This window comes from Amphiprion ocellaris, chromosome 20, assembly GCF_022539595.1.
Source record: "Amphiprion ocellaris isolate individual 3 ecotype Okinawa chromosome 20, ASM2253959v1, whole genome shotgun sequence".
NCBI lineage: Eukaryota > Metazoa > Chordata > Actinopteri > Pomacentridae > Amphiprion > Amphiprion ocellaris.
The window spans coordinates 3,271,649-3,287,960 of NC_072785.1; the positions used below are offsets into that span (position 1 = coordinate 3,271,649).

The window sequence follows — 16,312 nt, forward strand, 5'->3', positions numbered from 1 at the left end:
AAGATTAGGGCTGCTGAGAGGAGGGTGGAGTCAGAGTGAATTTCAGTCGGATTTCTAGACATCTGAGCGTCAAGGCCTCAGCTGTACGGCATCTCTGACTTCTAGAAACATAAAAATGAGTGCATCTGTGATACATGACCTTCCTGAAATACACCAATCCTCTTTAATAAAGATAAGGCACCAGGCAAACCTGACAGCTGTAAGAACTGCCCACATAATTATTAACTTGGTGAGTTGACTTTGGCCACAGAATAACAGTGTTTTCTCTACAGTAGAGGTGTCAGACGATAGATGGTCTGTAAACTGTGGTGGTGATGGATGACAAGACACAGAAGCTCAGTCTGAGGAGAGAAGTGGGTCTGGTGGGAGCCGTGTCCCTCATTGGAGGGACGATGATTGGATCTGGGATCTTCATGTCCCCGCAGACGGTTCTGTCCACCATCGGCAGCCCCGGAGCCAGCCTGGTGGTGTGGGCATGCTGCGGCTTGCTGGTGATTCTGGCGTCTTTCTGCTACGCTGAGCTGGGCACCGTTATTAGAGAATCGGGGGGCGAGTACATCTACATCCTCAGGACTTCAGGTCCAGTCGTCGCCTTCCTGTTAATCTTCAGCTCGGTGTTATTTGTGAGACCTGCTGGCGTTGCCGGCATCGCGCTGAGTTTTGCTCAGTATGTCGTGGCTCCTTTCTACGCAGACTGCCCTCCTCCGGTGCTGCTGGTGAAGTGCGTGGCTGCAGCTGCTATCTTGCTGCTCGCCACCGTGAACTGCCTAAACGTTCGCTTCTCAATGTCGGTCCAAGTGTTTTTTATGGCGGCCAAGGTTCTGGCCTTGGCGGTCATTATAATAGGGGGCGTGGTGATGCTTATCAGAGGGAACACAGGGAGCTTTGAAGACTCCTTTGAGAACACAAATGTGGGCATCAATCCAATTGGCATTGCTTTCTACCAGGGACTGTGGTCATATGATGGCTGGAACAATCTGAATTATGTGACTGAAGAGTTGAAACGTCCAGAGGTAAGTAAGAGGCTGGAAGTATTTCCTCTGATTACTGCACTGAGTTGTTGACTAAGACCAGAGGTGTCGAACTCATCTTAGTTCAGGTTACACATTCAGCCCAGTAAAATCACAGCATAATAACCTATAAATAACCACAACTCCACGTTTTCCCTTTTGTTTTAGTGCAAAGAATTATGCTCTGAAAATGTCCACATTTCAGGAATTAAAAAACAGGACACAAAATGTCAAAAGTGAGAAACAAAATGACAAAAAATGAGACAAATGGCTCGGAAAAAAAACAAAGGAGACAAAAAAATTAGACAAAGAAGTTACAAAGCGACAAAAAAATTACAAAAATGAGACAAAAATTACACAAATAACACAAACGAGAAAAAAAATGACAAGTGAGAAACGAAACAAAAGAATGGACAATGCAAGACGACAAAAACGATACTCAAAACAATGAATAAAGCAAAACACAAAATGATAAAATATGACAACAAAACACAAGCGAGACAAAAGGAAACACAAAACAAACAAAATGACAAACATGAGACAACTGACAAAAGTCAGACAAAAAAACAAAATAGTACAAAAATGAGGCACAAAACAAAAGCGAGAAACAGCGACATAAATGAGAAAAAATAGACAAGTTACAAAGCGACAAAGAAATGGACAAATGACAAAACCGAGAAACAAAATGACAAAAAATAGACACACAAGCAAGACAAAAAAATACACAAAACGACAAATAAAGCGAAACACAAAATGACAAAAATAAGACAAAAAACACAAGCAAGACAAAAAGGAAACACTGAACGACAAAAATGAGAAAATGACAAAAACATGAGACAGACGACAAAAGCTGGACCAAAAAAGACAAAAAACAACACAAACAAGACAAAATATAACTAAAATGAGACACAAAAGAACAATGAGCAATCTAGTATTTTACTTCATGATCAAATCCAGAATAGACTGCCCAGGACACTCTGCCCCCCTCACTTTCACCCACAATAAATAACATGATTTCTTTGGCAGAGAACAGAATTTATGTTTATTATTGCCTACCCAGGTGGTAAAACCATCCGAGTGAGAATCTTGGGAAATCAACATATGTTTCCAATCTTCACTAAGCAGTGAGCTTCATTTATATCACACAGGGTAATTATGCTGCAGTCTGGAGTCCAGTTGTAAAGTAAGAAACTAGTCAGCCTTTTAAATGATCTGTTGGTGGTTTAGATGAGCAATAAATATGCACGGTATCAACATGATTATCAATATCAGCTGATAAAGGCTTTAAAATGAGATATTGGCATCAACTCAAAATGAACACTATCAGATAGATAATGTACATCAGGTTGAAAGTTTACAGTTATATAAATATGTAGAAATAAATATGGTGTTGGGTACACTACCGGTCAAAAGTTTGGGGTAATCTCGAAATGTCCTTATTTTTGAAAAAAAAAAAAATTTTTTTTTTCAATGACGACAACATTAAATGAATGATAAAGCTAGTCTAGACATTGTTAATGCGGTAAATGACTATTCTAGCTGGAAAAGCTGATTTTTAATAAAATATCTACTTAACTGGAGCATGGACAGTTAAAAGCTCAGATAGATGAGAAGGTGCCAACCCGTTTAACACCTTAAAAACAAACAATAAAATCTTTAAAACAATTCTGAAGCAGACGTCTGATCCAGACCCACGTACAGAGAGTTACAATGGTCTAGCCTAGATTTGTTGAAGGCATGTATGACTCTCTCAAAGTCGTTGTGGGTGCTTTACTTTGGCCAGCAGCCTCAACTGAAAGAAGACGGTTTTGACAACAACTGATTTGTTTGTCAAATTTAAAAGCATTGTCAAAAATCACACCTACATTCTTTGACGAGGGTCTATTAAAGATTTCCAGAGGGCCAAGAGTACTGATGCAGTCAATTAATGGATCTGGATGGCTAAAACCAACAATTTCTGTTTTGGTTTCATTGAGAGAAAGAAAATGAATGTCCAACTATAATCCTCATGAGGTCCTCTAGGCAGTTTAGTAATGGCTGGGATGAACCTGCGGTTTTGGGACTAATTGGTAAATAAATCTGGACATCATCTGCCAAACCCTTGTGCAGTTATGTTAGTGCTTGGATATAAATGTGAGTTTTCATGGAAAACATGAAATTTTCTGGATGACCCCAAACTTTTGAACAGTAGTGTGTGTGAGTTTGAATATTTTTCATAATATGTTAAAAACACTGCAGGAAAATCTTGATGTCTGCAGTTAGGTGAAATAATCATATATCATGAGTAGGAAAACATCACCATATGGAATACAGGAAAAAGTCCACTATCATGCATGCTTACCTTCACATTAGAGGCCAAAAAGTTTTGCTTTATAATGATTTTTTATTTGACTGATCAGTTTCTTCTGGTTGGAAATGACTTAAACAAGTGCCAAAGATCACAAAACATTGTGTCAGCGATTTAACTAGATTAAAACTAGTTAATAGGTAACTAATTTTATGTATTTTTTGTATTAAAAAAACGACGGAGTTACTCAGTTTCAACCGGATGGTCTTGATGGTAATCCATGAGTTTATCTTGGCCTTTTACCAACCATCCTACCATGCCAGTTAAGTTCTCACAGCGTGTAAATCATTGCACTTTTGTCATCTTTGGTAACTTGTTAAAGTTAATTTCCACTAGAAGAATTCAGTGAGTCAAATACAGATGAGCATGGGTATGAATAATTTTGGGCATCATGTTCATGGCTGTGGAACATGACTTATCTCCAGGCTTAGTAGCAGGCTTCGCAACTTCCTAGCTGTTGCACGGAAGTTGAGTCAGAACACAGTGACTAGACCAGTTGGGGTAAGAACTATTATGCTTCTGACCCCAACTGATATTCCAGTCACCTGGTTCATTTACTGTATATGGTATGACTGTTTGAACATGGAGGAACTCTAACAACGAGACCTCGTAGTTACTCAGGCAGCCTAGTCAAGTCATGGTGATCGGTGTTTAAATTCATCCACTTGACACAAAGATGAGTCAGTGTGGACAACAGGCTGCATTTGTAGCAAAGATGTAATTAAAGGCCTGTACTAAGGAACAGTTATCAAAAACTGGAAAACAGTATTTAGTCTCTTTTGTGAGAATGTCTGGTTGAGCTGGACGCTGGGAAGAAAGGTCCTTCCTGTGTAGTTCACACCCCGTGTTCTGTACTAAACTGCGAAACACACAATCGTGATTTTCTTGAAGGAGTTCCAGAGATGCCGAGCTCTTGTTGGTCCTTTTGTCTTCACTCTGCGTCCATCTCATCCCAAACCATCTGGATTGGGTTCAGGTCAGGTGACTGTGGAGGCCAGATCATCTCCATCATCTCCTTCTTGGTCAGATAGTCCTTCCACAGCCTGGAGGTGTGTTTGGGGTCATTGTCCTGTTGGAGAATAAATGATGGTCCAACTAAACCAAACCAGATGGGATGTCATGTCGCTGCAGGATGCTGTGGTAGCCATGCTGGTTCAGAGTTCCTTCAGTTTGGAATAAATCCCCAACAGTGTCACCAGCAAAGCACCCCCACACCATCACACCTCCTCCTCCACGCTTCATGGTGGGAACCATGCATGTAGAGACCATCTCTTCACCTTCTCTGGTCTCACAAAGACACGGTGGGTGGAACCAAAGATCTCACATTTGAACTCATCAGACCAAAGCCCAGATCTCCACTGGTCTAATGTCCATTCCTGGTGTTTCTAGGCCCAAACTAATCTCTTCTGCTTGTTGCTTTTCCTTAGTAGTGGTTTCTGAGCAGCTATTGGACCATAAAGGCCTGATTGGTTCAATCTCCTCTGAACAGTTGATGTAGAGATGTGTCTGATACTAGAACTCTGGGTGGCATTTATCTGAACTCTAATCTGAGCTGCTGTTAACTTTCCATTTCTGAGGCTGGAGATTCGGATGAACTTCTCCTCAGCAGCAGAGGAGACTCTTGGTCTTCCTTTCCTGGGGAGGTCCTCATGGGAGCCAGTTTGGTCGTAAAGCTGGACGGTTTTTATGACTGAACTTGGAGATACATTCAGAGTTTTTTCAATTTTCCAGACTGACTGACCTTCAGTTCTTAAAGTAATGATGGACTGTCGTTTCTCTTAGCTGATTGGTTCTTGCCATAATATGGATTCTAACAGTTTTCAAATAGGACTGTCAACTGCGGACCAACCTGACTTCTGCACAACACAACTGATGGTCCAAACCCCATTAAGAAGGAAGAAATTTCACAAATGAACCTTGAAAAGGAACACCTGTGAAGAGAAACCATTTCAGGTTCTACCTCATGAAGCTCATCCAGATAATGCCAAGAGTGTGGAAAACAGTAACCAAAGCAAAGGGTGGCTATTTTGAAGAATCTAAAATATAAAACATGTTTTGCCTCAATTTTTTTGTTTCCTGCATAATTCCATGTGTTCATTCATAATTTTGATGCCTTCAGTGAGAATGTACAATGTAAATAGTCATGAAAATAAAGAAAAACCATTAAATGAGACGATGTGTCCGAAGTTTTGACTGGTAGTGCCTGGAATGCTACCAAGGTTGACACCTTTGGTTTATAATCAAACCTTGTAAAATGATTTGCAAGTCCAGCATGTAACTTATCAAGCAACTTATATGGACCAATCCTACTCTACTGTCCTTTGACCTCTACTATCATTTCTGATGTGAACTGAATATAGGCTAGCTGTCAGACTACCTCATGTCTTTTGGAGTCTGCTCTGTTAGAGTGACCTGTGCCTTCATTTGATGCTGTCTGATCACTGAGACCATGGGGGACCAAAAATTTGAAGCTTTGAGAATTAAGCGGGAGATTGGGTTGATTGGCGGTGTTGCAATAGTTTCTGGAACTATGATCGGATCTGGAATATTCATGTCTCCACAGTTTGTTCTGGGCTATGTGGGAAGCCCTGGAGCAAGTCTGCTAATCTGGGCTGTCTCAGGACTTGTTGCTATGTTTGCTGCTCTGTCCTACACGGAGCTTGGGACAATCATTCCTGAATCTGGTGGGGAGTTCATGTACATCCTGAGGATCTATGGTTCCTTCCCCGCATTTTTTGCAGCAGTCACATTCGTCCTGGTTGTGAAGCCTTGCAGTGTTGCAGCAATGTCAATCAGCATTTCAGAGTATGCCATGGCACCCTTTTATGGAGGCTGTGAGCCTCCTCAGCTGGCAGTGAAGTGTGCTGCAGTCGTGTGTATTCTGGTCGTTGCAACAATCAACATCTTGAATGTTCGGGTTGCTGTCAGAATCCAAGTGGTCTTCTTGATAGCCAAAGTGATCGGGTTAACAGTGATTGTTGTTGGAGGGTTTGTGGCGATGATTCAGGACAGCACTATGATTGTGGAGAATTTGAAAGCTGAGAATTCGTTTAAAGGCACTCAGCACTCTTTGAGCACATTAGGAATGGCTTTTTATCAAGGACTCTGGTCTTATTCCGGCTGGTTCTGCTTGAACTATGTCACCGAGGAGCTGAAAAGACCCGAGGTGAGACTGCAGGGTTGGAAATGTCCATACAAATAAAAGCATTATGCACATTTTTTTATGTGCATAAAATATAACAACCTCTCTATGATCAAGATTATGCAGAACAAACACAACACATTGATGTTTAACAAGTTTCTGGAGTGTTGACCATACTGTAAAATCTATTGGTTATTTTCAACCTTGTGTTTTATAAAAGCTCATTTTAAAGTCCACTTAATAATCTCCTGACTTCAGATAGCTTTTATTGTTGTTATCACAGTCCTATCTAGCTGTGATAAGGTATGTTTCCTCCAGCATTATCATATTTATGTGTACAGTTGGTATAAATATGCAAAAATATGTTCAATGATATATTCAATGTGCATTCATAGAAAACCAAAGAAAACAAAAAAGTTTTCAAGAAAATGTTTTTTTGCATGTCTGGGTTTTCTCAAAGTTCTAAAAAGTTATTTAATTGTGTTTTTCAAGTTTCTGTAGATTCTGAGAGAAACATTCAATGATTTACACAAAGAATGATGCAGAGGCTCCAGGACCAAAAACATTTATTCACATCTATTATGTTTAACTGTGGTGGATAGTAGTGTGTAAAACATTTTTAATAGATTTCAGATGGGGAATAATCAGACATATCCAGGTCAGTATTGTGTTAGACAGTTACCACCTGATTGTGATGTTATCAGCCCATTTAATTGGCATCATCAAATGTCATTACACTCATATCCTGTACTTTAAGTATTTCTATTTTCTGCTACTTCATACTTGTACTCCATTGCAGTTCTGGGGTAAACAGTGTGCTTTTGATTTAACTACATTCATTTCAGAATTTTAGTACTTTGCATATTGACACCCTCTTAAAATCATGGCCGAAGTCATTTTTTCAGGCTTTTTAGAAGACACAAAAAACTGAAACTTGACCTAGAAAAGCCCTTGAGAGCACAGTACTCCCCCAAGGCTGCTCAGTCGTTGTATGACTTCTAATGGATGAAATCTTGAAAAAATTTGTGGTCTGCAACGGTGGATTTGTAGCAGGATCGCAATCATGTGATCGTCAGCAGGCAGCTGATGTAGTGTTCACTTGTTGTCATGGTTACAGTGATGCTGCACCTCTATCTCACAATGATACAGAAATCTTTAACAAGTCCATGGGTCCAGACTATAAGCCGCATCACCACCAAAATCTAATCACTTGGTCCTTGTGTCATTTCTGACCTTCCCTGAAAATTTCATTTACATCCGTTAGTCTGTTTTTGAGTAATGTTGCCAAAAGACAGACAGACAGACAGACAGACAGACAGACAGACAACCCAACACTGATCGTCACATAACTCTGCATTCCTTGGTGGAGTAATGTTTTTTTTTTTTTTTTTTACTGAGGTAACAAATCAAGTGAGGAGTAGGATCATTTTCACATAGACTTCTGTATAATCTGACTGCTTTGCTGCAGCCAAGCAAGTCGCCCCCTGTTGGCCATTAGAAAGAATGCAGGTTAAAGCGGTTCAAGCTTCATGGAGTTTACTTTATACTGAACTAGATCCCAGCATTAAAATTCAACCTCTCCATCATGCAGGGTTGTTAACCAGCGTTTAATAAATGTTACCTTTTTGGCTGCAGGTGAATCTTCCCAGAGCGTTGATAATAGCCATGTCTCTGGTGACCGGCTTGTATCTGCTGGTGAACGTGAGCTATCTGACGGTGATGACGCCTAAAGAGCTAATGTCATCCACTGCAGTAGCAGTGACCTGGGGGTGAGACAACGACGCTGCACATTCACACTGATTCACACTTGCTGTTTTCTGCGTTAAAGCTGGGGCTTTAATCTGATATTTAAAATACCTCTGTCATCAAGAAGGATGAAAAGAAATGATTGCACATTTGCATTCTCACCACAAACAATTCATTTTCTGTTTTTTCCACAACCACTGAAATGTTTTTTAACAGGAATAAGATGTTTGGCAGCTGGGGCTGGATCATGTCTGTGGCTGCAGCCTTGTCTGCTTTTGGTTCATTAAATGGGACGTTCTTCAGCGGAGGCCGTGTTTGCTTTGTTGCTGCCAGAGAAGGACACATGGTAACTGTCCCTCCACCTTTAAAAATACACTCTTGTATAAAATGAAGTTGCAGCAGAGTTTCAGCCAGACTTGTGTTTGTTTTGCAGCCAGATATTCTGTCCATGGCTCACGTCCACAGACTGACTCCTTCTCCAGCGCTGATCTTCACCACTGTGATCTCTCTGGTGGTGCTGATACCTGGAGACTTTCAGAGCATCGTCAACTACTTCAGGTGAAGGCTGGCTCCGCATTTCTTCTTTATTTCATCTTATTCATTACACACATCTTTCTGTGATTGTCTTACATTCCTGTTCATTGCTGTTGTCAGTTTTACTGCCTGGTTTTTCTACGGCATCACCCTGTCTGGACTGGTCTATCTCAAAATCAAGAAGCCAGAGCTTCCCAGACCTTACAGAGTGAGCGTCACACTCTTTATTCTATCTTTAACACTGCATGAGAATCAGTTTGTCGTGATGTATGTCTCTTCCTCTCTCCACAGGTTCCCATTATCCTCCCTTTACTGGTCATCCTAGCGGCAATATTCCTCGTGCTGGCACCCATCGTAGACAATCCTCAGATTGAATATCTCTACGTGACTTTATTTATATTGAGTGGAATTATAGTTTATGTACCCTTCATCCATTACAAGCTCTGCCCAGGACTATTGAACAAGTTAACAGTGTTCCTGCAGCTCTTTTTACAAGTTGCTCCAGCAGAGAAAAACCTGTGATTTCCACTGTGTTCACACAGATCTGCCTCCTGATGCAGGGAATCAGAATCTGCTAAAACGCAGGAACTAATTTAGTTTACATTGACTGTCTTTGAATTAAAGCAATCTCATAGGTATTATCTTTTTGCACAGTTGCACAATTTTGTGTTTTTTTTGTCTGACTTATAAATCTTAGTTAAATCTGTAATGTACATAGTTTAGGTACTGAATTTCAGTTTATTATAATGGTTCTTGTCTTTTTTTCCTTGCAAAAGGTTCCAAACAAAACACATAAAAATGTATTTTAAACAAATTTTATGACAAGAGAACTCCGCGGCTGTACAAGAAGTTTCCAATTTCGGATTTTTTTCTGAAAGATATAAAGGTGAAATGTGTTTTGGAGCACGTAAAAACAAGTATCCTTTGACTTTGTGTCTGCTGTTCTCATTAGCTGCAACTTTATTTGACTGAAGCAGCAAAAAAAAAGTGTCACATTGCAGCTTCTCCAGGTGAAAAATACAAAAACTGCAGCATCTGCTCTCCTTAAACAGTTAATGTTATAAAAGCAATGAAGTTTTAAAGAGCTGTTTCAATAAAATAAAGCATCAGAAACTATGCTTCACAAAAAAACTGGGTTTGTTGTTTTTTTGTCAGTTGGTTCCTTGATGCAACACATTGTTTAAACTGAAAAATCTCATCAACTACTGGATTGTTTGACGTGCATATTCCACACAAATTTATGCTCCCCAGAGGATAAATCCTGACTTCCCCTGACTTTTCCTGCAATAAACAGCTATTCAATGAATTACTGTAACATTTCATATTCATGTCATTTTGTGGACATACTTTGGTGATCCTTCAAATTTTCATTAGGTCTAAAAGTTTATTTGTCCAGTACTTTTCCTTATGATGTTTGGCTCTGACGCAAATAAATTTCAGCATGGTAACTCATCATTGCAAGCATACTAGCTCTGCTGATGCTGAGTTCTTGCAGTGTTTATATGCTGCATGACTCATTATATCTCATGTATATTTTGTTCACTCATTATCCGCTGTAATTAATTAGTTTACCTGGACTACAACGTTAGTGGAAAGAAATCTCAATGGAGCAAAGCTCCTCTAAACAAATGTGCTTTTTGAGTCATACAGGTGGAGAGAGATTGTTAATATTTACCAAGGTAACATATTAACTCATTTCTATCTGCCAAAGAGTACGGAGCCCCGGAAGGGACATGGAGAAGAGCAAAAAAACAGGAAGAATCTCGAGAAAGTTTCTCGGGATCCCGAGAAAGTTTCTCGGGATCCCGAGAAACTTTCTCGGGATCCCGAGAAACTATAGGTATATATACTTCTGCATCTTTTTGGCTGTATGGAGAAACGACAATGGAGGACGCCCACCCATACGAGAGGTTTATTGAATTTTATTTTGAAATCGGCCTAAAATATAAGGACATTCAAGCAGTGCTTAGCAAAAGGCACAGTTTTCACATCAGCGAGAGACATCTCAAAAGGATTCTCAGCGCAAGGGGACACACTCGTCGCAAGTCATACTCTGACCTGGCCGTCCTGATAGACTTCATACACAGTGAACTACAGTCCTCCGGAATGCTTCATGGATACCGCTGGATGTACACGAAATGCAGAGAACATGGGCTACATGTGAGGAAGGAGGATGTACGCTTGGTGCTGAAAGAGCTGGATCCCACAGGAGTGTCACTAAGACAGGCAAGGCGTCTTAGAAGGCGGAACTACTTCTCTAAAGGGCCCAATTTCATCTGGCACCTCGATTCCTACGATAAACTGAAACCATATGGCATTTGTATCAGTGGGAGTATTGATGGTTTTTCTCGGAAAATTGTCTGGCTAAATGCATATACCACAAATAGTGACCCAAAGCTGATCGGAGGATACTATATTGAGGCCGTACAGCGTTTAGGAGGCTGCCCCAGAGTAGTGAGAGGCGATCCTGGAACTGAAAATGGTCATGTCAGAGGTTTTCAGCGTGTCCTCGTCCCAACCAATGCAGACGACCCCCTCGATAGCTACTTGGAAGGAGCCAGCACCGCCAATCAAAGAATCGAGTACTGGTGGAGGTTTCTTCGAAGCGAATGCGTGGAGTTTTGGTTGTGCTTGATTTCCGACCTGCCAGACAACGGTTCCTTTGATGGTGGTTTTCTGGACAAAAGCCTGCTTCAGTTTTGTTGCATGGGACTCATCCAGGTGAGTGTCTAAGTCCGGTTTTCATATTGTTTCAGATTTGTGAAATTCATGAAGCACCAAGAAAACCACATTAAAGAGAACACAAACATATTAAAATTGCTACAGTAATCACAGCTCATAAAACAGACATAATTACAATTATACAATAATCAAAGGCATTTCTAACTATAGTCAATTGATCCAAGGTTAAGCTTATAGAAAAGTTAATTACATAAATTTATACATATACAAACTCACAGGAAAACTAGACACAATGCATGACCAGGGTTGAAAAGTAACTTCTTACATTTACATTTATTTATGTTACTGTAATTGTAACGTTTTTGAACAAGTATAGTTGACATCTCGTGCCCATTTCAAACTCGGTGAGGAAAGAGTGCCACCTTATTCAATATTAACACTACTACAGGGGTTGGGTCATATAAATTCATATTCACACACTTAATAAACAAATATTTATGGAAGGGAAAACGGCATACACATAAACCCAAACAAAGTACTTGGAGACAGGATTTTAAAACATGTTTCTAACACCTCCCCTCTTTTAATTTTTTAATTTTTTTATAGGACGAGCTTGATGACACTGCCAGCGTTTGGAACGCACACTCCATCAGGCCATCAAAGAACTTGAATGTCCCAAGTGGTCGACCCAATGTCATGTACGCCCTGCCTGAACTCTATGGGACAAGAGACTTTCTTTCCGCTGTTGAAGATGAACATGTTCATCTCTGCAAACGTGAATGTACCTTCCGGTTGACCATACCTTGTGATCCTGACATGTTTGAACTGTGCAATATTATTATGACCGAATCCCATCTGACACCACCAACAGATCCATATCAGGCTTTGGACTTGTATATGCACCTGAGAGACACCATACGGGCATCTATTTAAAGGGGAACTATTGTGCACCTTCCAGTGTAATATTTTAAGTTTTTATACCTTTTCTTATCTATACTTTTCTCCGTGGAGTGAGGGTTTTCTTATAAAAATCCTTTTCAGAGCCCCCAGAACTGTTTTTAACATGGAATCAACAGGGAGCCAAAGTCACAAAAGCCGCAGTTTATTTTTTTTAATTACAAGAAACATTTTAGGTTTATTTCAATTATATTTTGCTAAAACCATAAACTCGGAGATTAAACTCATGGCTTTCCTGTAAAATTTAAACATGCTACACATTACATATTTTGCAAATTGTTATCAATTATAAATGACACATTTTTTCCCCTACTGAAATATGTTTGACTTGATGTCCTTTGTTAAAGTCAAGTAATGCTTTTTGATGACACTGTGAGCATCTGATGTGCATTTTAGTTGCCATTTATAACATTGTTAGGAGCAAACATGTCTGTAATTGAATTCAAAGAAAAATCTCAGTGTACTTACAAGTATGTAATATTAAGATGGATGTAGATCAAAGTCTTGATTTAGTTTTATCTGTAAGATGACTTGAACACTGATTGACATGTTCACCACTGATAGCATATGTTCTAGAAATGAGACACAGAACTTGTGTGGGGAAAATTATTTGGGCTTCTATTATTTAATATAAAGAAGTTGCATGTATGACAAATGTAGAAATATATTTCTGAATACACAAAACATTTTCTAGCACGGATGTCTGGAAGTGCTACAAAAAATAAATAAAAGCTGGTACAAGCACTTCATTTCTTCAGTGTGAAATCATTTTATTCATATCCAGCATGAACTCCAGGCAACTTCACCTGATTAAATTGAAAATGTAACTCAGAACTTTGGTTTGCTATTACAAACACTCAAGGACAAACATTTTTAAAATTGGACAACATGTCTTGAATATTTCATGGGAACATTTAACCTATAAAAATACATTCAGCAGCATCAAGTTATGTGCTGAATTAAGACAACAATTTCGAACAATATTATGGACATATTAAATATACATCTGATTACCAACTTCACATTAGGGCAGAGAAGACTCAGTGTCAGATGGGCCACATTAACTTGTAGATTTTGTAAACAGTCTTACATAGGTCTCTTCAACTTTTAACAGTTCTTTTTCCTGTTGACAATCAAATGCTTATGAATTAAACAATTTAAACACCTGAACATAAATATTTAACAATTCTACCAATGATAGACAGCTCTGAAATCTGTGATTGGAAAAAACATAAAGTGCTGTCTTGAGGATGAATTTGGGTCAAACTGAGGTAAAAGACAAAGTAATAGTTGTGTTATTTAAAATGAATTAAAAATGAAACAAACATCCCTTTAGCAAAGTACTATTGCACAAACAGAATTGTAGGTGGCAAACCACATCACATTGTATGTTTGCATTACAAAAGAAACAAAAAAGTAACAAAAACAATAAATAATATATAAAATTTCATACCATGTGATGCCTGTTTGTCTTAGGCCCTTACAAGGACTTTTCTCCAAGTCAAAGAATATTCATTTCAAGGTGGTTGCTGGACAGGATGTTGTCAAACTCTGTGCGAAATTCAGGGTAGGAACCATAAGTGCATGGTAGTTCAAGGGTTGCTCCACAGGTGTGAGCAATAGGTCTCCTGTTGAGCCCAGTTTCAGCATTAAAGCATACCATAATTTTGTCAGTACATATGACAGATGAGCCAGTGCAGAAACGAAGGATTTTTTCAGCTTGGACTTGGTCAGCATTTTTCACGTAACGCTGGAAATGGTTAAAGGTTGTTTGCTCTCTCTGAGACAGCACCATTTTTGTTGTTTCAAGCAGCTGTGATACTCTTTTACCTGTGGCCTTCTTTGACTCATATAGAGACAATACACTCTCTCTGTTTGACAGTTTTCTCTGTATGAGTGCCATGGGTGTGGAGAAACAATCAACAATATACTTTGGTTCTTGAAGAATTACTTTATGAGCCATTGTTTGGATGGCAGCCTTGATATTGTTCTTTGGCGGTAGGCAATGGGAACCCATCCTTACAAACAGATCAAGCAGATCCTCTTCATCACTTTCTTCCATTGATCCCTGGAGAGCCTTCTCAACAGCTGCTCTCTCAAGAGGAGGAAGGTAGTTAAGAAAAGATGTCATGAGGGTGTCTGCATCCACTGAGTCAATACCATAGATGCAAGCTAAAATAAAAGCTTTTGAGATCCTCACTGGAAAGACACCATGGTCAAGTAATCCTTTCACCCATATCCGTCCAATCGCTTGCCATTCATCCTCACCAAAATCTGGCCTCAGCCTTGGAACGCGCTCTGCTTCACCTTCGCACTGTTCAAGAAATTGCTCCCAAAATGCAGTGTAAATCTCCCTTGACACACCAGCATCATCAAGAGCTTTTTCATTTACAAAGTCCATCTTTAGAGTTACATTCATTAAGCTGCTGTCCATAAATACAGCTAATAGATCTTCAACAACCTTTATCCTGCGAATAGATGCACGTCGTGGCCTATCTGGATCTCCTGAGGTATCAGCGGAGGGTGATGGGGAAAGCTGGCTGCTTGAATATGAAGGCAAGTCTTGTGGAAAGAAATTCAGTTCATTGTCCTGTTAGAAAAAAAACATACACAAAAACAACAATACAGGATGGTGAAAGAAAGAAGCAGAGGTCAAAATAAACTTTTACTATGGTTACTATAAATCAAAACCCAAATAAAATTGGCTAATACTTGAAAAATATCTTTACAGAATGATTCTTTTGAGTTTCATTAAACTTACTACTCCTGTAGTCTTTGATTTCATTTTCCGTAATCCAATTTTATCCCTCAATCTCTGCAAAAGAGTCTCTTTATTTGCGCAGCCCAGGTTACAGAAGGAGAGAACAGCGACTCGGTCTCCATAAGAGGTGATGTATCGTGACATTTGTTCATCAGTCATGACAGACAGCACTGCCTTGTCAACCTGTAAACATAACAAATTTGATGTTGAATATAAATGATGAATACACACATATTATCTAAGTTTGAAAACACATATTATGAGATGTTTCTTGTATTTCAGTTGTAACTTTCATACTTTCAGCCAGCCATGGTTCACTTAAGCCAAAGACAGTGCACTTTCAGTAATCTAATAGTAACAGCTTGCACATGACTCCAAGCTACTAAATTCTAAGCACAATTCAATTTAATTCAATACAATTCCATTGTAATGAACTACTTTCAGTTTTTGTTTTAGACTTTTGATGAATTAACAGTGACTTTAATGTACTTTTGACTGGGCCTTGCCAACGTTAAATGTCAAATCATAAATAACATCATCACTCCATTGCATAACTTTAAATATGATTTTACAGCTCATGCTTAAAGCACACTGTCCGAGGTTCCTCCGCCAATTCTATGCGGTTATTGACAATGATATTTTGCCATTTGTACTTATGTATCATAGCGAGTCTTTGTGCAAGTTATTTGTTAATCATCGTAATGCATGAATAATTACATCACAACATTGTATGAATTTATGTACTGATGCCACAGCATGGAAGCTATGAGCGCTCACCTGAGCTAAAGTTAGCATAATATTAATGTCACCACCGTACTGCATCAATTCAATTATCACCTCAGGCTCTCAAGTCACGTTAATTCAATGCTTGAATTTCCCCCCTACCTTGTCCCGTTTCATGTTGAGTACAGCCTCTTGAGGGACGTCTCTTGACCGCAGGAAATGTTCCAAATCCTCCTCCATAGCAACGGAGGGCTCCGTACATAGCAGCTCCTCCGTCGTGGGTTGTGAATTGTGATTCTCCGCGAGATCCCGAAAAAGTTTCTCGGGATCCCGAGAAAGTTTCTCGGGATCTCGCGAAACTTTCTCGGGATCTCGCGAAACTTTCTTGGGATCCCGAGAAAGTTTCGCGA

General features: G+C 39.4%; 3 protein-coding genes across 5 annotated transcripts; 2 read left to right on the forward strand and 1 right to left on the reverse strand.

The window, feature by feature from the left end:
• The first annotated feature begins 78 nt into the window (after nt 1-78).
• On the forward strand, nt 79-9,910 carry zmp:0000001267 (b(0,+)-type amino acid transporter 1). 2 transcript variants are annotated; one of them, XM_023293909.3, is made up of 6 exons: nt 79-1,013; nt 8,135-8,268; nt 8,462-8,591; nt 8,679-8,803; nt 8,900-8,987; nt 9,071-9,910. In XM_023293909.3, exons 1-6 carry the CDS (start codon nt 315-317, stop codon nt 9,299-9,301), a joined length of 1,407 nt encoding a protein of 468 aa, XP_023149677.2. In that variant the 5' UTR covers nt 79-314; the 3' UTR covers nt 9,302-9,910. The 2 variants fall into 2 exon arrangements, with proteins under 2 accessions (XP_023149677.2, XP_023149676.2); XM_023293908.3 differs by lacking the exon at nt 79-1,013 and adding an exon at nt 1,037-6,523.
• Nucleotides 9,911-10,560: 650 nt separating this feature from the next.
• Nucleotides 10,561-13,163, forward strand: LOC111584700 (uncharacterized). Its single transcript, XM_023293912.3, has 2 exons — nt 10,561-11,500; nt 12,068-13,163. The coding sequence occupies exons 1-2, from the start codon at nt 10,664-10,666 to the stop codon at nt 12,392-12,394; spliced, it is 1,164 nt and encodes a 387-aa protein (XP_023149680.3). The 5' UTR covers nt 10,561-10,663; the 3' UTR covers nt 12,395-13,163.
• On the reverse strand, nt 13,164-16,221 carry LOC118469147 (uncharacterized). 2 transcript variants are annotated; one of them, XM_035940824.2, is made up of 3 exons: nt 16,065-16,221; nt 15,180-15,362; nt 13,164-15,008 (listed from the first exon to the last, which is right to left on the reverse strand). In XM_035940824.2, exons 1-3 carry the CDS (start codon nt 16,140-16,142, stop codon nt 13,920-13,922), a joined length of 1,350 nt encoding a protein of 449 aa, XP_035796717.1. In that variant the 5' UTR covers nt 16,143-16,221; the 3' UTR covers nt 13,164-13,919. The 2 variants fall into 2 exon arrangements, with proteins under 2 accessions (XP_035796717.1, XP_054861526.1); XM_055005551.1 differs by lacking the exon at nt 15,180-15,362.
• Between the last annotated feature and the right edge of the window lie 91 nt (nt 16,222-16,312).